General features: G+C 36.2%; 4 protein-coding genes across 7 annotated transcripts in view; 1 reads left to right on the forward strand and 3 right to left on the reverse strand.

The window, feature by feature from the left end:
* The first annotated feature begins 3,637 nt into the window (after positions 1-3,637).
* Positions 3,638-6,416, forward strand: LOC105423338 (tRNA (guanine(6)-N(2))-methyltransferase THUMP3). 2 transcript variants are annotated; one of them, XM_011633052.3, is made up of 8 exons: positions 3,638-3,656; positions 4,290-4,423; positions 4,516-4,628; positions 4,718-5,249; positions 5,349-5,527; positions 5,597-5,776; positions 5,875-6,009; positions 6,126-6,416. In XM_011633052.3, exons 2-8 carry the CDS (start codon positions 4,336-4,338, stop codon positions 6,327-6,329), a joined length of 1,431 nt encoding a protein of 476 aa, XP_011631354.2. In that variant the 5' UTR covers positions 3,638-3,656; positions 4,290-4,335; the 3' UTR covers positions 6,330-6,416. The 2 variants fall into 2 exon arrangements, with proteins under 2 accessions (XP_011631354.2, XP_088936754.1); XM_089080628.1 differs by lacking the exon at positions 3,638-3,656 and having other exon boundaries at positions 4,262-4,423.
* On the reverse strand, positions 6,317-8,099 carry LOC105423339 (putative ribosome production factor 1). 2 transcript variants are annotated; one of them, XM_011633054.3, is made up of 3 exons: positions 7,363-8,099; positions 6,885-7,122; positions 6,317-6,649 (listed from the first exon to the last, which is right to left on the reverse strand). In XM_011633054.3, the coding sequence occupies exons 1-3, from the start codon at positions 7,946-7,948 to the stop codon at positions 6,472-6,474; spliced, it is 1,002 nt and encodes a 333-aa protein (XP_011631356.2). In that variant the 5' UTR covers positions 7,949-8,099; the 3' UTR covers positions 6,317-6,471. The 2 variants fall into 2 exon arrangements, with proteins under 2 accessions (XP_011631356.2, XP_011631355.2); XM_011633053.2 differs by having other exon boundaries at positions 6,885-7,149; positions 7,363-8,098.
* Positions 8,100-8,589: 490 nt separating this feature from the next.
* Bet1 (blocked early in transport 1) lies at positions 8,590-9,963 on the reverse strand. Its single transcript, XM_011633049.3, has 4 exons — positions 9,617-9,963; positions 9,393-9,508; positions 9,157-9,323; positions 8,590-9,068 (listed from the first exon to the last, which is right to left on the reverse strand). The coding sequence occupies exons 2-4, from the start codon at positions 9,409-9,411 to the stop codon at positions 8,913-8,915; spliced, it is 342 nt and encodes a 113-aa protein (XP_011631351.2). The 5' UTR covers positions 9,412-9,508; positions 9,617-9,963; the 3' UTR covers positions 8,590-8,912.
* A 434-nt stretch (positions 9,964-10,397) lies between these two features.
* Positions 10,398-23,628, reverse strand: part of Kank (KN motif and ankyrin repeat domain-containing protein 2 kank) — a 33,522-nt gene continuing 20,291 nt past the window's right edge. Inside the window, exons 1-7 of one of the 2 annotated variants that reach the window (XM_089080627.1) lie at positions 19,776-21,134; positions 17,463-17,578; positions 17,034-17,114; positions 16,166-16,396; positions 14,051-15,300; positions 12,362-12,965; positions 10,398-12,233 (exon numbers count right to left, since the gene is read on the reverse strand). In XM_089080627.1, coding sequence (XP_088936753.1) covers positions 11,790-12,233; positions 12,362-12,965; positions 14,051-15,300; positions 16,166-16,396; positions 17,034-17,114; positions 17,463-17,578; positions 19,776-19,842 — 2,793 coding nt within the window. In that variant the 5' untranslated portion in view covers positions 19,843-21,134 and the 3' untranslated portion in view covers positions 10,398-11,789. Of the gene's footprint in view, positions 12,234-12,361; positions 12,966-14,050; positions 15,301-16,165; positions 16,397-17,033; positions 17,115-17,462; positions 17,579-19,775; positions 21,135-23,628 lie in introns of those variants that run through there. The other variant, XM_089080626.1, reaches the window with a different exon arrangement.

Raw genomic sequence — 23,628 nt, forward strand, 5'->3', positions numbered from 1 at the left:
ATTAAATATATATGAAATTATTATGATATTTTATTTTATCAAGAAATGTTTAGATCTTTTTATAGATACAAACTCTTGTAAAATTTATAAAATAAAAAACGTAGTCAAGATACTGCTATCACAAATTATATTGTGTCTAATTTGTCTCGATGTCGGAAATTGCGAAGGATGCATCAACTCACGTCAAGTTGGTTTCTTCGGTTCGCAAAGTTTCTTCGGTTTGTTTCACATTTTCTCCGTGAAAATTACACAATTCCTGATGTTCGTCTCGATGTCGGTACCGACAGTGCTTCACCGAGAACTGCCAAAAAGTCGGCGAAACGAGGGTCGACAGCCAGCAACGCAGTCCGAGCATCATTCGAGATGGGATAACCGGTGGCGGGAGGAGGCGAACGATGGGTCCGGCAACAATGCATTATTTAAATTTTAAAAGCCCCTCAAAGTGTCTGGTTAATTCGCCGGTCCTTTACCCTATCTCCAGCTGTACGACTGGAAACGCGGGAAACCGACGAGCGAGAGCCTTATATATGTGCGTTGATATCTGCATAAATGTGCATAATGCATTTATGATCGTTCAGTTTATAAAGATCGAAAGACTGATATTTATGTGCATTTCAAGAAACGCTTATTTTTTACATAAAAATCTATTCTTATCAAATAATTTATTTATTTACAACATGAGATTTGAGAGTCGAAGTATTGGTCATTTTATTCAATAATATGCAGTTTTCTAAATTTTATTATGACAATTTCGATATCCGTTCCTTATACTTATTTTCGTAACTAGTATTTTTGATAGCTTAAAAGAAAGAGAAAGAGATGTACTCTTGTACTTTTTACCCGAAGAAATCTCCAACGAAATAAAAATTGAAATTTTTAAATTGTTATTTTGTACAGATATCTTAAAATTTATTTTGGCAGAAAGAAATAGACATGTTAAATAGTTTATTTACTACAGTTATTTAATTTACATATTAACGATATAATAAGTGGTGTAATAAGAAAAATCTTTGACATTAGATACGATTGTCACTTCTCAAATAACGATGAGGCAGACAAAAACGAAGTGCATATAGCGGCTCGCGGCCGTCAGGCACGTTCGCGAATGTGAAATCTGCATTTGTCGCTGAATCGATCTCATCTTTCCATATAATTGCCAATATAATCAGCGGCGGGAGGAGATTCGTATGTCAGCGTGTGTACGTGTGAGTGTCTGTGCGAGCGTATGTCGCGAATACTCGAGTATGCACGCGCGCGCGCGCGCGCCCACACACACACACACACACACACACACACACGCGCGCGCGCGCGCGCGCGCGCGCGCGCGAGGATGCAGGATTCGCGGATACATACGCGGATACATAGCAAGCTGGAAGCAGGTTGACAGATTGACGGTTCGGTCGCGCCTCGTTCAACCCAGCGTCCGATGAATATTTCAGGTGCTCCGGCTTCACCTGTCAGCCCGCGGGATGCCACGCTGCGCGGCGAGAAAGAGCGAAAGAGAAAGACGAGCAGCGGCAGCAGGGGTAGCAGGAGCGGCAGCAGCAACGGCAGCAGGAGCAGCAGCTTGGTTGCTTCTATGTATAGGGGGGCCGTGCCCTGGCGAACTTTCGACCCGAAATGACCCGGGAGAGAATCGAAGAAGATACAGATTCCGTCGCCACGGTGGATTTCCATCTTTTCTTGCTCTCTCTCTCTCTCTCTCTCTCTCTCTCTCTCTTTTTCTCTTTCCTTTGCCATTTGCCACCGGCGATGATGAGTCTAATTTCAGGATACCAATCGATTGTCTATGAATATCAGGAAATTACGTATTTATTTCCACGTGTCCCAGTTCGCGCGTTCCCCGCTTGCTTCGGGGATGTTGAGGATGCGAGGGATAAAAGCGACGAAGAGATGCGCCGTTTTCTTATTTATTTCGATAGTTGTTATTCCAGCTGTAACGTTGGCAGGGTTTCTCTTGTAACAGTTAGTGGAATATAACCAATTTGTAGACTATAACATGCAGTTCGATTTGACATCAATAAGAAAATTATTTTTGATATTATGCACAAAAGCATTAAGCTACGTTTTATGGAAAATCTTATCGACATCAATTCAGAGTTTTTATTAAAATTCATAACGTTTCTTCATAAAAGCCACTTCTAAAATAAATGCCTCGTGTTATATTCAAGATCTACTACTACACCTTTCTCTGAATATTAATTTCTCATTGATCGAAGTAACGTTCTATTATTAAAATCCGCTGAAGATTCGCGCGTGGAACGGTTCTTAGGTTTCGTCGATTATTCTTACTTCGGGACGCATAACTATATTAGATATATTTATCCAAAGATGGCGCACGTCAGGCTAATGCAAATTAGCATACAAGATAGATGATACTCCAGTCGTACGTAACGCGAAGCGATTCGACCCGTTAAATTCGTTACGTTCATTACAGACTCCGCGTATCTTACCGAATATCGAATTAGCGTGACAACTTCGGGAATTAATGTAATCGCTCTGTTACATATTTGAAAATAATAGAAATAATAGAGGGACACTCCCGTGAAATCTTCCACGCTACGTCTCGTATTGTTTATAAGTGTGTACGGAGCCACACGTGAGATATGAGGAAAGGCGGGAGGAAAAATCGAGGAGCCGAGAATTGGCGAGCTGATTTATAGCTGGCTGCACGACGCCTCGGGTATCTCTCTTCGTGTTCCGTCTATGCGTTTGACATTTGGTGCCTTACGATGACCGACTGAAATATGAGCCTTCACGTCGCGAACGTCCAGCCGTCCGGTCCGGTCTCACGAAGTGGCGGAACTGGATTTCAGAGTCATAGAGACTCTGTGCGCGCACAAAGTTGAAATTGGCTCTTACGATGGACGCCCATTGCGCTTTCGCTGAATATTCATGCGCTATGGTAAAGGGTTATTGAACCGCTGCAAGTCTTGAACCTTGAATGAACCGAAACCTACGTAAGGATCGCGAACGATCGTCGATCGAGACGACAAATAATGTCGTCCCGAATATAATTATCCGGCTCTAAATAATAACAGCGCGTCAAACGAAGGACATGCGTGCATAATTCCATAATAAATTACTTTGCGAACGATATATCGTACGCTAATTTATGGAGTTTATTATTAGAAATTGTTGCGCCAAATTTCAGATATCACCGATAAAAAAATAATGTAAATTCAATCCTTAACTAAAATATTTCACTGTTTGTAATATCAATATTAATCTATGGCGGACTAAAATAAAAATGTATCGTCCCGGGGAAAGAGATAAATTAATGTGATTTAAATAATTTAATATTTTTTTACTTCGTGACAGGTACCGTTTCTGAATAAGAGAGAGAAGAAAGTTCGCGGAACGTATTTATCGTATATTTCGGTTTCGGCGAACGTCCCGCGTTTAGATTAATTTTTAATTAATTGCGAAATTATGCTTGCGGACTAACAATAGCGCGCGCTCGATCTGCGCTTTAGTGGCATGCGACATCTCCTATCGGCATCATAAAATAGTATCGATTTTATCGTCGTAGAGGCGAGATGTGTACCGTTCGCGAGTGTCGGAGTAATTTTCGTTAATTAATGAAATAGATTAAAACACGGGAAAGCGCTCTCGGCGCTGCCGGACGCGGTCACGTTAGTTGACAGCGCGAAAAGGTATAATGTCGTCTGCATATCCGATGCAGGTCCATTTATATCGTCCGTCGCAACGTGCAAATTTCTGCAGTTGCATATACCAAAAATACTTATTGATATAACTGTCATTAAGAGTTTCGCATTTGCTTCTAGTTGATTCCTGCCATTATCCGCCTTCGCGTTATTTATTGAAAAGGGCATTGTGTCATTCACCCTAGCGCTTTGCGATTGCAGATCTTTGCATATTAATTCTCTTTGATTATATCTCGTAATTCTAAATAAATTGAAAATTTTAGAAAGAGAAATAAAATATTTCAAAAAAAAAAAAAAAAAAGATAAAATAAAATCCTATTAAAATGTCAAAATTCATAAAATTCTTTCACAAATTGATCTTTCGAATATTATTTTATTCATTATATAAATGAATAAATAAATATGTTTATTTAATTAAATAAAATTTTACTTTGATGCTTTAAAACCAATTTTTCCTATACATATTAATTAAAAATTATTTCACCTCAAAATATTAAATATAAGATCAAAAGAATCAAATTAATTATAATTTTAATTTTTCTTTAATCCTTTCTGACAACACTTTTTGATAAACATGCAAATTAAAATCGCAAAAGTCATGCGCAACATTGTGTGTGTTAGTCTCAGGTAAACATACAGTGGTATTTTTCCAAAGGAAGAGTTCACGATGACTGACGGCGAATCTGTAAGCGGACTCTTTACGAAATCTATTAATAATGATAATATTTTTACGATCGGAGTCACTGTGGATACAGGTACGAATTATTCATAAACTTTTTAAAATAAAGAGAAAATCCACGTGTTTCTTAAACATAACCTGCAAGAGGAGACGATTTTGTTGATACAGGTTTCGAGTGGGAGGCGATTGATGAATGCAGGGAGAAACTGGGCAAGGATGTTTCTGTGGTCAAGCAACGTGGAAGAATCTATTTTAACATCGATTGGGATCAATTTGCAAAAGTACCCTTCTATGCAGTCTAGATTATTTTTTTTTTCAATATAGATGCAAGAATTATGTATTGTTATATTTTTCCATAAATATATTGTAGGTTGAACAAATGAGATCAATAGATCATATATTCATAATAGCTGACAACGGAAGTTTATCATTTACTAAAGACAAAGAATCTGACCTATTGTCTGTACGTAACTATAACTTAGATATTCTCGCCAATTCAGAAAATAGATGGAAGAAGACTCTTGATGCATGGAAATGTGCAACAAATTTTAAGGGAAAGCTTTATCCAACAATTGAAGAATATACTGCAGTTAAAGAGCAACATCTTGTAGCCAAGGCAGAAATGTTGAAGATACGTAACAAAGAAAAAGAAGATAAGGATCCTCTTGATTGGAATATATCAGAGATGAAAGTAGATAAAGAAAAGAAAAGAGGACAAGATCCTTTAAAAGCCGAAGAAAGTGATGTACTTAAATATAGAGTAACTTGTGAAAGGATTGGTAAACATGCATTTGAGTCAAAGGATGTTGCTAGAGTTATAGGAGAAGTCTTACAGGACAAGTTTCACTGGCTGGTCGATTTATCTACGTATCATTTGGAAATTGTTTGCAAAGTGATAGATGGTATGAAAAACGAGAATTGATAGATGAACAGAATTTTAAGATATATACATTAAATTTTATAACACTCTAAATATAACTAATTATTTTTAAATATTTTAGATCAGCTAATAACGCATTTACGCGTGACACACAAATCCAAGCATAATAGAAACATCATAAATTTCGGACCGACTACTCTTAGATCAACTATATGTTACAACTTGTTGAAATTGGCAAATCCTAAACCAGGAGATATAATAGTAGATCCTATGTGTGGAGGAGGTTCCATTCCTATAGAGGTACCGTGTATTTACGACGATAAAATTAATAATTTATCACTTTTTATTTGCATATGCAAATTTTTTTAGGCAACATTAGCTTACCCACACTCATATGTTTTATGCGGTGACAACGATTCCAGAGCTATAGATAGAACAAAGTCGAATATGGACGCTTCGACAATTGGATGCAAAATAAATCTCGTACAGTGGACCGCTTCAAAATTACCACTCAAAAATTCTTCTGTTGATATTGTCGTTACTGATATGGTATAGTAGAAATTAATCTTTAAAAATATTATTCTACAATCATCTTTTTCAAATTATTTCCATAAGAAATAATCATTTTTTTTAAATATAACTTGCAGCCTTTCGGCAAAAGAAGTGGAAATAAGACATATAATAGCATTTTTTACAAACAATTTTTGCTGGAATTTGGTCGTGTGGTAAAATTATACGGACGAGTAATTCTACTTACATATGATAGATGCAACTTTAAAGAAGCAAGTTTTTATTATAATTATAATTAAAAAATTGTTTTATTTATATCTTAAAGAAGAAATTAAAAAAGAAACATTCTGCTGTGATTTGAAAATAATTTCTATTTTATTCATTTTAGGCCTTGGCGGCAGCTGGTGACTTATTCTGGGTGACAAAAATAATAGGAGTAAACGTAGGAGGACTTCCAGCTGCAGTTTATGTTTTGAATCGTACGCAGATATCTATCGATTCTTTTAAACCGCGTGTCACTAAGCACTATAGTTACCCAAGAAACGATAAAGAATCATCTGTTCAATCAACTAAGAAATCTTCAACCAATTAAATACTCTATTCTTATAAGTGTTGTGATATACATTCTTATTTTTGTACGAAGTTAATAAAGTTTATTTACATATTTGGCATATAATAATGATCAATCTTTTTCAATGAATTTATCTGTCAAAAATAATTCTAATACATAAAGTTTACAAAAAGAACTTTCTTCTGCTTGTTTCCATGTCGTGTCTGCGGCCTTGGATAATCCACTCATAATCGCCATATTTACTGTCAAATGTTCCATGCTGCAACGATCTTAATTTCAAAGTAAATCGTGGACCCAATTCTCGCAATCTCGGTTTTCCAGTCTGGAGATTAAACTCGTACCTGCAAATTGACTCTTATTAGATTCAGATTACGCACGAGATACAATTAATACTATTATGAATTGTAATAAAAGAGTTAGAGTTGCACATAAGTTAATTATTCAAATCTTTATTCTATCTTTGTTTTATCTTTTAATATGTTTTTATGTATGGAATCAGCTGTCAAAAATGTTAACAGCTTAATAAAATATATAACTCATTAAAAATTAGAAACATTTTTTTTGTTATAAAATTACCTATGATGTCTAAAAAATATATAATCTCTTTGATTGTGGAACGTCACTGCTCTCCTTCCTTTAAATTCTGGCTGATAATGAAACAATGCTCCCAACATTCTGCCAATGGTAAAACCTAAGCGTGTAGTAAAATTATTAAGAATAACTTCTGGTCTGTGTTCTGTGAATTCTTTATGGCTCCGCTTCAAATCCGTCGTTATTTTAACATTGCTGAGTTTGAAGTGTGCAGTAGGGCCATCTGGTAGATGAATGATTAATAATCCATCTAACATTTATAGGAAAATTATTTCAAGATAAAAATAACTTAAATAAATCTAATACTTAATAACATAAATGTATTAAACATTAACTGAATTTTAAATAAAACTTTCTAAGAAAGGTCTATGTCTCAATCAGTCAAAAAATCTATTATATAAAAAATTAAACATTAGTTCATTGCAAATGAGATTATTATATTATTGTAATTTTATAAGGATACTTGGTTTGCATTGATCTTCGTTAACAATTACTATGTCTGTAAAATTTCTGGCAGTAGCACTCTTGACCATCTTTTTAACACCAGAGCGATTTCTGTACAATGAAATAGAGTTGGGTATTATTCTCGTAAGCTCTCTGCCAAAGATTCTTGTCTTCCTGTTTGGATTATCGGCATATGTAATAAGCACTCTGGGTTCATATTCCTGCTTGTAATAGGCAGCGAATTCATCTTGTTCAAACTCAGCCTTGATTTCCTGATTTGCCTCATCGTCCAGATCACCTATTATCATAGTCTCATCCTTCTCTCGCAGATTCTCTATAGTATGTGGCGTCTGTTTCGGAGCATCCTCTTGTATCCTTGCTTTTCTCGCTGCTTTCTTCGCCTTCGCTCGTTCCTTCATCAATTCCTGGCATTTTTGATATCTCAATGCTTTGCATTTGATGTGATTGAAATTACTGTCGGATGGCAGCAAAACTTTGGAAGTTTTATCCGTCGAAGTACTCGGTTGATCATCCGCCACATCATTGTTTTCTTTCCGTCGACTGAGAGGATTTTCCCGCAAATTTTTCCGCAAATTTTTCTTCATCTTGTAGCACTTTCTATTAAAATTGTGTACATTCAAGAGCGTACATACATATATATCTGCGTTTCTAACCTATCAATCCTTTTGAGGACCCACGTGTTTACTTTTCCACGAGCGGCTCGCATGTAATTCATGTGAACGCCAATGCCGCCAACATTGTGAATAATTATATTCTGACATTACTAGATGACTTTCTCTAGACTACAGACATTCAGAAACATCATCCGAGTGACTCCATCCTGTATCATTTTATTCTTGTTGTTTATTAGCTGCTAAACGAATATTAAATGATACACGACAGCACTCGGGTCATGTTTCCGAACGTAGCCCTGTAGATTAATATTATGTTTATTGTTTAACAAATTTTTGGAGCATGTGATTGGCTATACAATAGTGAAATTTTCAAGTCCTCAAAATCTCTATATCTTTTGTATTCGTATTTTTGTATAAAAATTTTGTCAAAATATTCCTTTCGTTTGTTACAAGGCGTTAATTTAAAAAATATATACATATATAAAACTCTGTTGAAAATACGTATTCCGCAGGTTCATTAATATGTAATAAATGAATATATTTAAGAAATAAATAACAGACTTTTAAAATGTCAAAAATAAGTAAACAAACAATAAAAGAGTCCAGCATGATTATTGGTGTGTGCTAGATTTAGGTTTTATTTCGGTTTAAATTCACCTTTATTTTTAAACATAATAATTTATAAAAAATATATTTATTTTTTTTCCTTTAAAGACTGTCATCTCTCTCTATTTATCTAATAAGTTTTTTTATAATAATACAATATAATAATGTACGTTATTCCATAAAATAAAAGTAGAATCTTCCACAATTTTGGATAAATCAAATAATGTAAGATTCAAGCCTGGTTAAATGACTTATATAAAATGTCTATACTTGTTATCCTAATTACATTTTATATACATTTTACCTTAGCTATAAATCTTATATACAATCATTTAAACTTTAAAACTAGCCACAATACAAAAAATACTACTACAGAAAAGAGGAACAGATATAAGATATAATAATTATGACCAGCCTTTGCTAGACGCAAAACACGGGTCACAGAACCAGATAAGGAACCACTTGTCCTATCAAAATCGTCATCCTAAAATATAAAATTCATTTTATTTCTTTTGTTAAAAGCAATATGCAGAACATGCAAACTATATAAAATGTTAGAAGAAATGACTAACCATGGATCGTAATATTTTGTCTTGATATTTTACTTCAGTGCCAATATCAATAGATAATGATTTTAAAGCATGAATTTTATCCTTTAATTCTTCTGTCATCCTTTCATTCTCGTCTTCCACAGCATTATGAGCAGATGTACTTGGTAACGGCTCGTAGCTGTAACCTCCTAGGGAAAAGAAGTAAAAATTATATATAAAATACTTGAAATTGATGCATCTGGTAAATGTCAACTTACCTGAATGGGAACGTCGCATTTTGTTAGTAATGGTGATAGTTTAGTAAATGAACAGATACGGGAGAAAATTATGATTTCACAGAGCACCTTTTTAGGAAACTTTCAACTTTCTTCGTCTGAAAACATATGGATATCTATGATTAGCTCTCTCTTTCTTAAATATTTACTTATATAAATATTATTATATTACTTATATAAATATAATTATAACAAAGAAAACTTACCCAGTTAAGCAATAATAACAACTATTTCAAAAGAGTACGTTATTCATGTGAGCAAATTATCATAAATGATGCTAAGTTGAAATAGTTATAAATATAACCTCAAATAGACAAGATGTTCGTATAATTTGCTTAAAAAATTCGTCTAAAGCTTATTTAATATAATATTTGTTATTTAACAGTTGTATAGAAAATACCGGAGAATAGATAGTGCAATAATATATGTCAATACGTCAACGTCACGATCGTAATGATGTGTGATACAGAGCGTTACAAGCGATGGAGTAAAATACGTTATGCTAGGTTACCGACAAGAAACTGGTAATTTTATTATGCAAGATTAAAATCTAAATAACTAAATTATAACATATTATTAATTTTTCTTGATAGTTTGCAAATATATACATATGTATTTACAATTCGATAATTATCATCACCAATAAATTGCACTTTCATTGTTATTCATTTATTTAACATCTACCAGGAAAAATAAAGCTATAGAAAAAATATTTATGTGACATTATTGCATATACACCTACTTATTTATAAAGCATTCTATTCTATATAATAAAAATGATTAAATTTAATGTATAAATTGCTTGAATATTTTTATTTATATCGACAGTCGAACATGTATCAACAAGCGATAAATTATTATATACTATAGTAAAAAATTGTTTAATTTTAAATTTTCAATGTCTTAAATTTACAGCTTCTAAAATTCTATTCTATTAAGAAATATTCTTTTTTTATAAAATATTAAAAATAATTATAGACAAAAAACTTGGAGAATCGTATTTCAGTTTATTATCAATATTATTTGTTAAATATAAAGGCACAAATAATAAGGAGTACTTTTCTACTTTCTAGATTCCTATCACTTACGATATTTCACAAATTGCCTACACGTTCGATATATAGACAATCTCACGCCAACAATCGTCATAGAATTACTTTCGGAGATGGAGAAACACTTATGATAATGTTAAACTACGGAGGGGAGGATCTTTGATCTCCCTCAAAAACTTAAATAATTTAATTACAATTCTATCTATATTCACAACCTTATAAGAAAAACGCTCAATGTATTTGTTCTTCTTTCACGTAAATGGAACGCGGGTCTTAACTCATATTGACGGTTCGTTCGATTAAATAAATGTGTATTAATATTTCAATATTATCGCATATAAAGTTCTCGATATGAAAATCGTTAACAATTTGAAAAACATAATTTTATTTGTAAGTCTTTCGACGCTCTTGCGCAAAGTTTCACACAACTAGGTATACTATTTTTATACAATTTTCACTAACATCTCTATCTCAACATAGAAGTGATAAGTACGTTTGATGTCACTCGCGTATAGAAACGCGGTATATCATTGAATCATAAAAATCTCACACTGTTATAACATATACATACATTTATTACATATATCGCTACGTAATGTTTCTCTACGCACATCAGTGTACGATTGATGGTTTGATCCCAAGGAATAATTTGAGATTAGGCCTGAAATCTGGGTATAATAAACTGTATAAATTCCTATTACAAGAAATTTAGATTGACGACCTTTTGGAATGTTCAATATCATAGAAATCCAAAAAAAAAAAAAAGAAAAAATAATCAGTTGTGTTTTTGTGGGTCGTCATGGGTATTAAACATTTTGTACTTTTACACCACGCCTAAGAGAAAAGTTGTGTTCTCTAAATGTGTATTACAATCAAAATCTACGTATAAAATTTACGAAGATATGAAAGTTGGTCAAATTATCTGATAGCACCTGCAATGAACTATTAATTGAAGATTATTGCTACGAATTAAACTACATGATTTCCAACGTTACCCTGGATAGATATATATACACTGTTGAGCATCGTTCTTGACTTCCTAGATTATACAGTACAGTTTCATCAAAATGAATCGATCGTTAGGCAAGAAGACTTTAAGGTATCGTCTTATATTCTCAATGTATGATGGATGTATGAGAATATATATCATAAATATGATCATAATTTGTAGAATATAAAAAGGATCGTATAAAAGAGAAGTCATACCTAAATGTAGTGATTTCGTTATACTGTGACTCAATTGATGTTACGTTTGAAATAATGTGTGAAAAGAAAACGCATGATAAATGAATCTATACGAGGAAGATCATATAAATCTACCGCGGAATTATTTGGAATATTTCGATGTGTTCAGAGAAACACTGGACGAATGAAAGCGTCGCGATGGTGCTGGGCTAACTGGAGCCGACGGAGATGGTCCAGTGGGCGTCGTCGGTTTGGAACCTCTTCTGCTTCGCCTCAAGGTAGAAAATGGGCTGGTGCCCCGATTGACATGCTCGTGAGCATAAAGTAGCACTCCGATGTCTCGATTACCCGCCTCCAGGGCAATCTTCAGAGCCGAGCTGCCATCCACGTCGACTATAGATGGATCGCAGTCCGGATGCGCGAGTAGCAACTTTACGATATCGGTATGGCCGTGCTCCGCGGCGCACATCAACGCGGTGCTACCGTCTTCATCTTGGATATTAACCGCCGCTCCAGCATTTAGGAGCAGTTTCGTCATATCCTTGCGTCCATGCGATACCGCCAACATCAGTGCAGTTTGCCCATGCTGTTTGTTCAACAAAAAATTGAAGAATTAGAAACATATTTGATTTTATATATATATATATATATATAGGGAAAAAATGTATGAATGAATTTAATTAATGTATTATTATTATGCAGCAGAGCATTCACCAATTTTGCTCGGATGTTGACATCGGCAAGCTGGAACAATCTATTCGCCACTGAAGCATGCGTGGAATTTCTGACTTCTGCCAGAGCAGCTAACATCACAGCCGTATAACCAGCCACATTTGCCTTGTTGATGTCACAGACTTTCGAGTCTAATAATATAGATACTACGTCGAAATTGCCATGAGAGACTGCGTAGTGCATCGCTGTATTTCCACTGGTGTCCGTCATATTAACGATATACTCCAGCAGAGTGCTAGAGCATTCTTCGAAACGATCCAAATAATCCTCGACATCTAACGGATTTGCGCTAGATGTGCTGGATATTTTGAACCATTCTTGCTGTATGATATTGGTAGCATTCTTAAGTTGATGAGAGATATTTCTGCTAGGTGATTTCTTGATGCTGTCATTAAGCACCTTCATGGCGGCCTGCATCTCTTTCGAAGGTTCGACTTTTTTTCTAGGTTTGTCCTGAATTGGTTGAAATAGAGTTGATTCGGGTAGCTCAGACTTTTCCTCGGTATCCGCTTCCTTCTCCACATTATGCATTTCCCCTGATGCAGTCTTTTCATCTTTGATCTTCTCAGATTGCAATTGTTGAATGCTATAAGAGAAAGAAAACAACCTTTTCATATCTATTTAAAAAAGAAATATTTAACAGATACATATAACATAAGTCTACTAAATTATTATTTTTTTTATATTTTATATATAAAAGAAGTTGCAAAATGTATTCAATAAAATTAATGATATAATAGTTAACATAATTAAAAGAAATGAATTTTAAATTTCAAAATTTGAAAAACCTATAAGGGACGCTGTAAATAGAAATAAGGGATGAAATTATGGCGGGACGGTATAACGTTACCCTTCCGCGGCCGAATAAGGCGGGATATCAGTGACTTCGGAATCACAGAATGAACGAGGAGAGGCGCGCTGTGGCTGCTGTTGTTGCTGCTGTTGTAGCATCGATCTGTCGAGATCGAAACCGCGCTCACTTGTTCACCATAGCCAAAATCACTAATATCATACGAGACGCGCACTTACATAAGGATTTCCGTCGCGATATTTATGTCGTGGTGTTGTGCCAGAAAGAGCTCGATGACGCACCCGGCACGCGCGCAACCATGGACTCGAAAAGGACAACAAACTATCCGGTACGCTCGGCCGGCACGAAATACGCGTCATACGCGGCTTTGCAACCCTCTTTTCACCCCCTTTAGTAGCGGGAAATAATCCCCTTGCAACAGCGACCTTCGACCGCGGAAATAACAGATGGCGTGGAGCATAGTCGAGCGGGAAGGGTGGATCAGGTTTTGAAGGGATAAATTGATCCACTCGTTTGACATTAACTTTAAAATAAGACAAGATAAATTTAGAATTAAACATAGCAAAAAATTAACTACTATTTATAATTTTTCTCCAAGTAGATAATTAATATTTCATAAACCTTTATAAGGATTAAAGGATAAATTTATTCACTCTCTAATTTTTTCTCTCTATTTTTTTGATAGAATAAATATAATTATATAATAATTTATTTTCCACAAATTAAAGGTAATTTTGCGACAAAAATAGTAAATTTCTAATCTTTATAAAGTCCCTATAAAGTCCCTAATACTTCTCTAATATATCTGATACTCATAAAAGATAAGATAAGACATAAGAATATAATTTTAAATGACTGACCGATTGCTGCTGTCGTACTGCTCTTTGTTGTCCGCATCATATCTTATCACACCAGCCGCTGGTATCTTCGTGTATGTATCCTGACGTTTGAACTGTCTCCTGTGATCACTGATGTTCAGAGGAATATGAGACGGCCTCGGAATTCTGGATACCATATTGCTGTTCTGATGATTCAGACTGTTTTCCGCGTTGTTCGCGATTTGCTTCGCCAGGCTCTTGATCGTTTCCTTGCAGTTGTCGCAATAATTCGCTGCGCAAGAGATTGAAATGTGCGGCCTCACCGATTCACCAACCGACACATCGACCAACGTCTTTTTCATCGTCGAGGTGCCGAAATCTCGACATCTCGGTGTAAGACTGGAAGTGTCGGTGCCACGAGCGACGGTCTTGATCAGGTCTTCCACCATTACCATCACCGCCACAGATTTGCAGGCTCTCGTCTTTGTCCGCGTGTCACCGTAGTTGAACGAGTGACTCCTCGAGTTCATCAAGTTCAACGACACTGGTGGCTGCATCGCCATTGGATCGGGTCCAATGCACACGCTCCTGGTGCAAGGATTGAGTTTCACCTCGATCCCGACGTCTGATGTCGTCGGCTTAGCGATTACACTCACGTGAGAACGCATTCTAAATTGTTCCGTCACTTGGATTATTTGATCTCGCTTCTCGATGACTCTGGGCATTTCCGGGCTACATTGAGTACTCTTAGAGGAAGTATCTTTTACCAAGCTATTTTTATAGTTTCTTAAAGCGCGTTCCGCAAGCAATTCAGCATCTTCTTTTGTCCAAACGTCCTTCATATTCAATCTCGTCGTTGTACTGCAGGAACGCTTCTTGATCTCTTTTTTTGCTTCCGGTGCGATATCCTCAATCAAGAAGTGACTGCACTGAAGATTTCTGGACCTGTTTTCTGTGTTGGTACCAAAATCTCGCGTCTTCCTTGTGATTTTTCGATTGATCAGATCGTTTTCGTTGGGCGGTATCGATTCCACTTGAAGCGAAGTTTTCGTTAGCTGTTTCTTTCGCATTTCCGGCAAGATCTCTTCCAGCATCAGTTGACTGCGGGTCAAATTCGATTTCCAGCTATGCTGAGAGTCGCAGAGATTTGAGAGATTTGACAGGGTCTCGTCTGCCAGCAAAGTACTCTGGTCCTGGATCTCTGGCATGATTTCTTCGATTCGTAGACGACTTTTCTGCAGCGATGGCTTGATCGGCGTGCTCGTTATCATGCCGACATCTCTTGTTCGCACCTACGATAAGTATATAAAGTTTTAAACTCGACATGATGACTTTTAATAAAATTGAACATACATTATTAAAATAATCACCTGCATCTATTTCTTTTAAATTGACATTGATAAATTTAATTATACAAAATATGTATCATAATATAATTTTTGTACATATATTGTTAATTGTCTTAAATACTACGAACCATTGCATACCGAGCAGATTATGTTGCCGATGACATATCGGGGAAGTTTCAGAAAGAAACGCAACATAGTATCAAAAAGCGGAAACATATCGTGAATAATATTTTTGTAATCTTCAATCTCAATTGTCTATTTATAAATATTTACATAAAATATATACACGCACGCGAAAATCGTTTGGCTTTGGCGATGACACAAAAAAAACGCGAAGCAACGAGAGTATATGGCGAAATTGGATATCGCCATTTAAATTCCGATTTTCACTTCTAATTAGAAAAGCAATCGCCACTCACTTCCGAACGTATGTAAATTAGCAAATAGTTCGCCGAGAGATTTCTAAGTTAAAAAAAAAATTATAATTAATCGTAAAAGGTTTAAAAGGCTTATCTAAAATAATTTTGCTAATGTCGATCAACTCTAATTTTAATTTTATCATTTTCAAAAATAGATTAAAAAAGGAAATAAATTAATTTCATAAAGTTAGGCAAAAAATATTTTAAATGTTTATGACACAGAATAAAGTTTAAAATAAATAATGTAAATAATGTTAACATAATATATATTAAGCTAATTAATTAAATAATTTTATATAAAAAATATCTAGATTTTTGAGATTTCTTTCAGGTATATGTGCTCATAAATAAGTTAGCTGGCACGATGATCAACGGAAGTGCATTCTTACCGGTTGGTACGATACCCCGACGTCTCTCGTCATTACGCCGCACATGGTTCCCATGTCCCTGGTGGGCACAGTTCCGGAGTTCTTCAGGTTTTGCAGGGTAGTGGTATGCTTTTCCGAGAATGACTGGCTGCGATGCCTATGCAGAGTGTTGTTGCAGGATTTTGTTTTATTCAGCTCATCCACTTGCCGCAGGAGATTGCGTTTCTCCTCTTTCAATACCGAGACTTGCACCTGCGAAACAAAAAAGAGATTGCGCACGCAGAGTTAGATAAGCCCAGCAATAGTCTAAGTTTTTTATCAAGGTAAAAAAGTTGATAAAAAACAGATAAAACTACGTGAGAAAACAATGATTCAGGATTGCAAAAATAATAGAGATGCAATTTTTGATAAATTGCAGAAATAAAATTATTACTATTCTATGGTAATTTATTTTCAGTATTTTAAAATAAAATTCAATAAATAAAATGAAGGAAAGGATTTACAAAATATGCTATTTTGTAAATCAAAATAGACTAATAAATAAAAATAATTAAAAACAAAATTTTTATCTTTTTTGGTATATTATTTTATCATCAAATTTCATTAAAATAATAGCAATTATTATAAAATGCGAATGTATATACACAAGTTCACGAAACATTTCTTCGAGAATGCACGAGAATTTTATTTTTTCGCATCGTTTGTGCATCGAGAGTGCAAAGAGATGGTGTTCATAATAAAAACAACGAGATCATGATAAAGCAGCGGCAATATCTTATACACCAACGTTTCGCTAGAACGGAAGAGCTCGCCTGAGTGCAAATTACATGCTGGGCGATGAACGTTACGAAAGTGTAGGTGGGAGAATAGGAAATTAGTGAGAACTCACCTGCAGCATGGGAATCGCCTTGACCTGTTCCTCCAGCTCTTTCATCCGTTCCAAAGATGCCGCCATTTGCTCTCTGATATTCTTTAATCCATAAAAATATCTTGTTATTATTATTTCCTTATTCTCACACTTCACAAAATCGCATAGTAATCTATATTTCTCTCAAATTAAAAATTGAATGAAATAAGAGCTGTTATTAATCCTAAGATCTAATTGCCTAATTAAATTGCTTAATTAAAATGAGAAATAAAAAGAAACAAACAATATATAAAAATGTTATTAAAATAATGATAAGGATAAAATTAATTTGCAATTGTGCCTTTTACAGATTTCGATCGTTTAAATTGCTGATTTTTTTCTTATAACATAAATTTATTGCAATATAACGTAATAAATTACATTAGACGCAGTAAAGTATAAACTTCATACCTGAAGTGCACCGGTACTAAGGTTTGAATTACCGCTTCCGATGCTGGCGTTGTCGGAATCAGCTGGCTGGTCTGTCTGGACTGCATTTTGCACCGGCACCGTCCCGTTTGTGCCATCTAGCGAAAAAAATTGTCGTAGAAAACTACATGCTTAATTATCTATTACATTTTGCGCAAAAAACATTGTATTAATTGCTGAGAAAATACAGTTGCGCTGGACATTGAAATATATACTTTAATCGACCCTCTTCGATCTCAATTCGGCTTTGTTAACCCTTTAACTGGGTAAAGTTGATTTAAACACATTCTCCTCACAAGGCAGATATTTTGAGAAAAAATACTCTTACAAAATAAAATCTGTAGGTGATAATATTCATTTAAAAAGAAATAATAAAATGATTTTATTAAAAAAAAATCGATATTTTTGCTATTCTTTTTTTATGATATGTTAGAATCAAGATAATATTATACAAGAGTATTTCCTGGAAACATCTAATTTAACTGTTAATAGAGTATCATGCACGGTTTTTTTAACAATTACTGATTACTCTTTTTGATGCATCATTCCTAACAAAAGAAAAGGGAAAAAAATAATTAAGTTCTTTTGCGTCATTATTGCATGTATCTTTATATGCAATATTCATAACAAGCTGAATTCATCTGTCTCGTCAAGATGTTTTTTAATAGGCGCTTAACCGCATTATAGAAGTATTATCTCGAAGGAAACAATGAAGAAATGCGATAGATGTTGTGGCAAATTCTTTTAACAATGTCGTGATGTGCCTCGTGGGTTCGGCCGTCGTGATGCAGAAATTTCAGCACGCAATTCGTGATAAATGACATATTCGCATGAGATATTCCACCATTCGCGATCTTAATTTTAATAATGTAGCCTCTGGTAATATGTTTCTTCAGCGAGACATCGACAGTTTCAATATTATGAGAGATTGAAAAAAAAAAAAACTTCTTATTTCGTAAACTTCAGACAGAAAGAGTCAACTGTGAAAGCTATTAATCTTTAACGAATTCCAAGAGCAGTCTTAATAAAATTTTACGTTGAAAATTAAAGTCACAAAGATATTTAGCGTTCAGAAGGAAAAATCAGAATTGAATAGACAATTCCTTCGTCATTTTTACCAAGGAAAAATCAACTTCAAATTGGTCAGAGAAACTTGCCATTAGAATTAAGGTCGCAAGGTTGCGGGACATCCTATATATGCATCGTCATTAACGTTGAAGCGCTCGAATCACGCATCACGCGCGTTGCACATGTGGATTAGGCGAAATAAAAAGGCTAAACGCCAATCTCCAGCGTCGTGAAAGTTTTGCAGCCGAGACGAACGTCGCCGTCGCGTGCCGATCATGAGATCGCGATAAATTCGTCGTGAGGAAGAGCGAGAGAAATTAACAAGGCGGCCACCCGACTGTTGCGTGCCAAGAGTTACGTGTTCATGTATCAGACGAAAGCAGTTTCTGCAATAATACTGGCACTTACTTAGCCAAGCTCTCAGAAAATTAATGTTTTAAAAGAAAAATAATCTACAGTCAAGTATATTAATTAAAAGTCCTTTACTCCAAGTAAATTTCATAAATTTCATGAAAATTTCATAAATTTGCAATTTTTCTTGCAAATTTATGAAATATATTAATAAAACTAAAATAAAACTAAACTGTAACTGCCTCCACATAAATTAATGAACATCGTCTCCTTATCATCGGACTCCTAAATTACATTTTGACTAGTCGCAACGATAACGAGACGACAAATAAAATTTTCCAAATACTGACACTCCGATTCCTCGACGTCCCTGGCACTTCCATTTTTCGCCCGTTTTCCACGTTTCAGGCAGATGCACTTGTCGAATACGGAAAAAGGCATCGCGCGCTGCTCACAAATAGTATAATGTGATCGGATGTTGGCATATAAAGAAGAAGAGAGAAGGAGAAAGAGACCGATCTCTGGGGTCGCTCGATTTCTCGAGCTATCACTCGCTCGCGCGATTGATAATGAATTCAACTTGTTTGGAGTTAGATAAAGTATCTGGTAATTACTCGCGCCGCGCCGCCGCCAATGACGCTAATCAGTACGATGACAAATAACAGCAGTCCATTTCGCAGCGATCGAATTGCATAAGAAAAAAAATACACGCCAAGGAAAATCGTGACGCAATCGTTGCAATAGTCTTATCTTATTTAGTGTTTTTCTCTTTTATTTAAAAATTAAATGTCGCGCGAATGATTGAATTTTGCAACGTGCGTTATGAGAAAAAAATGCTTTTGTTTCCAACACGGTAGATGATTGAAGTGAACTCACGGTATTTTCGCTTCGCCTTCATCTTCAAGAAGGGAATCCTTTTCATGATGAAATTTTTCACCCCCATTTTTGTCGTTTGTCGATCTCTAGTCAATAAATACGTTATATCGGTCTTTCTTAAAAGGAGATGCACTTTTTACGTCGAAACACTCGTTATTCCGCGCGTCTAACTGAAGTTGCCGCTTATCGCATCTTTCGTCATTTACTTTTTACTTCACACTGTCGCGGACTTGGTTATGCGAGATTTAGTTTTTTATATCAGATTATCCGTTAATAATATTTTAAATAAATTAAAGTATAATAATAATATTTTAAATAAATTAAAGTAAACTATTTTTTTATGCTTCTTTTGTTTTAATATCCTCGTAATGTTTCAATCTGTTACAATCAATCGTTCAAGTTTTTCAGAAATAAAATTCGTCTTTTGATTTTGTGTAAAATTTTTTTATTTTATTTATGATTTATTCATTTTTTCTTTCAGTTACTTTTCCTTTTTTTAAAACTTTAGAATCAAACGTTAATCTTTTGAATTTAAATCTTTGGATTATCGGTGAATATTATATATTTCCGAACATCAATTTCACGCGGAATTCTATTTCGTAATTTCTTCTTTTTATCAATTTCTTCTCGGTCCAATCACGAATCGGTATTCAAAAATGATCGATTGTCTCGGAGCATTCTCGAACGGTGACAAACTTCACAACTTCACGCGGATCTATCGTTCGAAAATGGAGCGCATTTGTGCGGAACCGCGTTAGTGACACTCCGCCGCGAAATCGTCGATCTTCTACCGCACTATCGATCCGCGAAATCGTTCCCGCGATCGTGCTCGCTCGTCCGATTTTTCCGATTTTCTCCGATGAGGAGGTCGCCAAAGAGTCCGAGCGGTTCGTCGTCGACGCGCCGACCCGACGTTCCCGCCACAAGGTTAGTATTATTTTCGTTTATTCCTCATCTTTATATTTCGGCGAATTGGGTCGCCCGGAGAGCGCTCGTTCGCTCGGCGACTTTAAAATCGCTCGGAATTGGCGATATAATTGGCTCGACGAGAGGGAACGAGAGGCGATCGCATCGTACGCGCGTAGGTCGGCAAATTCGTTCGTTCGTTCGTTCGTGTTTGGCGCCCCGATGTGCACTCGCGGCTGTTCGCCGCTTCGGCGACAGTTTGCGTTTGACTACCGTGATGCCGTCGAGGCTCGGCGAGCGCGCCGGCCGTTCGCGTTAAAGGTGAACGGAGGAGGGGACGGACCCTCTTCCTTTGCCAGCCTCTTCTTTCGATGCCTCGATGCCGATTTGCTAATCGTGGAAAAAAGAGCGACAGCGTCTCGCGGTATCCAGATCCCTCTATTTGCTCGCAAGAATAAAAACAATTCACTCTGCTCATTGTCGCGAGACATCGTCTCGATCGTCACTTTACAGAATCAACTTTGAGCAAGCGATTAATTTTCGTTAAACAATAGCGTTTGATGGTACAATAAATTTGCGAATTTATATCAATTTCGAAACACGAGCATTTAATGGTAAAAGTTGGCAAATTGCAAACAGAACCAACGTTTAAATTTTTGGCTTCGGAAATCGAGTCTAATTAACGAAAAAAATATACCAATGAATTTCGGCTCAGTAATCTAGATACATTATATAGATATTTATGTTGACGATTTTTATTTAAGGTAAAATTATTTCGATTGAAATTTGTACTCTTGTACTCTTGTACTTAAAAAAAGTGGGAAACGATGATTTATGCGTATTCGTTGCGCTTGAAAGAAAGTTTTGGTATGAAGGAAACAAGCGGAGTAATAGTTAATGATGTGCAGAAAATTAATGATCTATCCGAAAGGGTTCACATCCTGCGGATCTTCGTAATTTTCGCATACGCTCATATGCGTTATTAATTAATATTGCTACTGATTACATAACAATGTACGTTCTCGGCCATAATGTTGAAAATTAATGAACTTTACCGTTTCTTTAATAAAGATATACTTACATTACGAAGGTATATGCAAAGAATTTTTATTTTACGTTTTGCAAACACAATCATGCATGTCCATAATTAACGTCAAAATTGTGTAATAACGATTAAGATTCATTGAACATTAATTGGTCGGCATATGTAATTTCTTGAATTAAACATACCTGTATCAATTAAACGGTGATTATATATGATACAAGCCGCCAAACAGGCGAGCACAAGTCCCAATCCGCGGGCTATTAATCAGACTATTTGTCGTAATTATCACGACACACGTAAACGTACACGCAAAAGATCGAATTTTAAACATGACAGACGATAATTATTCATGATTATGACATTATGAAACACCTCTACAAGAGCTACTTGTATTATTTATACCACGCGACGTCCTTCCCGATTACGCGAATCGTCGTCGAAGTCATGTCGTCGCTTTAGCGGTTTCGCGATCTTATTTTCGTTCGTTCTCGATGCGCGTGCTTCGGAAATAGTTGAACCAGTTGTGCGTGCGCGCGCGCGCGCGCGCGCGTGTTTAGCTCGACAGGTGCAGGCGTCCATATGTGACCACCTTGCCCGAGCAAGGTTGCACCGAAATGGCTAGGAAAACGGTGATAGTGAAGTCACGGTACGCGAGCAATCGATCTAAGCTAACCATTCCGCACGTCCCGTTGCACGTGAAATTCTGAAATTTAATCGCGTTAAAATTCTGCCGCGAGCGACCGGTTATTTTAAGAGCAGCGAGGCAAAACTTCAGAGCCGCCGAGTTTCCGTTTATGACACCAGCTAACACCTCGTTATTACCGACGCGACACGCGCCATTTAGAACGCTTTCTTTCTAATCGGACACGACGAAGTCGTTGCAAATCGCTCCGAAAATGTACACTACGCTGTAGAATTTATATCGCGCCAACGTATGCATATTTACGTCAGCATATACGTGCACGAATCAATCAGATCTGTTGTAAAAGCGAGCATTTATTATGCAGATGCACATGTTGGACCACGCACCGCGCGATCAATGCAATCATTTCGTATGCATCGCCAAATTCGTCGACGGGGCATCAAAAGGTATCGCGCATCGGCGGTCATCGGGCGAGGACGATGTAACGGCGATGTAACCGCGGGGTAATACCGCGGTTGCGCCTGGTGGAAAATGCGGTGGCGGTGCAACCGCCGTCCGCCGCCGCCCGCCGCCGCCCGCCGCCGCCGGTACAACGACCGGAAGCAGGTGGTTCCAGCCACGCACCGGCGGCTTCCACGTCGCGTTCCGCAGCGCGAGCCTCGCGAACACGTACGATACGGTACGATACGGTACAGTACGGTACGTACCTCCTCTTTGCGTGCCCGCCGAGAGAAACGACCACCGGCTATCTCTGAATCGCGATTTAATAGCACGTAAAGCGGCAAGAAACCGCGGCGACGCGTTTTCACGTGGGACTTAATCGACGGGCGATGCCGGAGAAGCTCGTTGCAGATCCGATCTCCGAGGGACGAATCGCCGCATTATTTACGTTATTACACTTTAAGATCTTAATTACACTTTAACACTGGATGGTTTACGCCTGTTTTTGCGGATATTAATCCTAAAGCTAGCGATGTATCTCGAGCATCTCTCCTTTCATTGTCTAGAGATGTAATTTATTATTCGTTTCTTTTTCCGCGGAAACAATAAACGGAAATATTAAAACTTTCTTTCACTTTATTAATCTTCCCATTATCTTTAGCAAATCTTGATTGATATATAATTGATTTTCTTCCTCCGCATGTTTCATTAAAATGCTTAATTTTGCGATAAAAGATAGATCGTTGAAATATTAAAAATATTAGAACGAAATAGAGCAGTTCCTCCTTTTCGACTTATCATTACAAATCTTTCTATTC

Source organism: Pogonomyrmex barbatus, unplaced genomic scaffold, assembly GCF_055798465.1.
Source record: "Pogonomyrmex barbatus isolate J1 unplaced genomic scaffold, ASM5579846v1 scaffold4, whole genome shotgun sequence".
Classification (NCBI taxonomy): Eukaryota; Metazoa; Arthropoda; class Insecta; order Hymenoptera; family Formicidae; genus Pogonomyrmex; species Pogonomyrmex barbatus.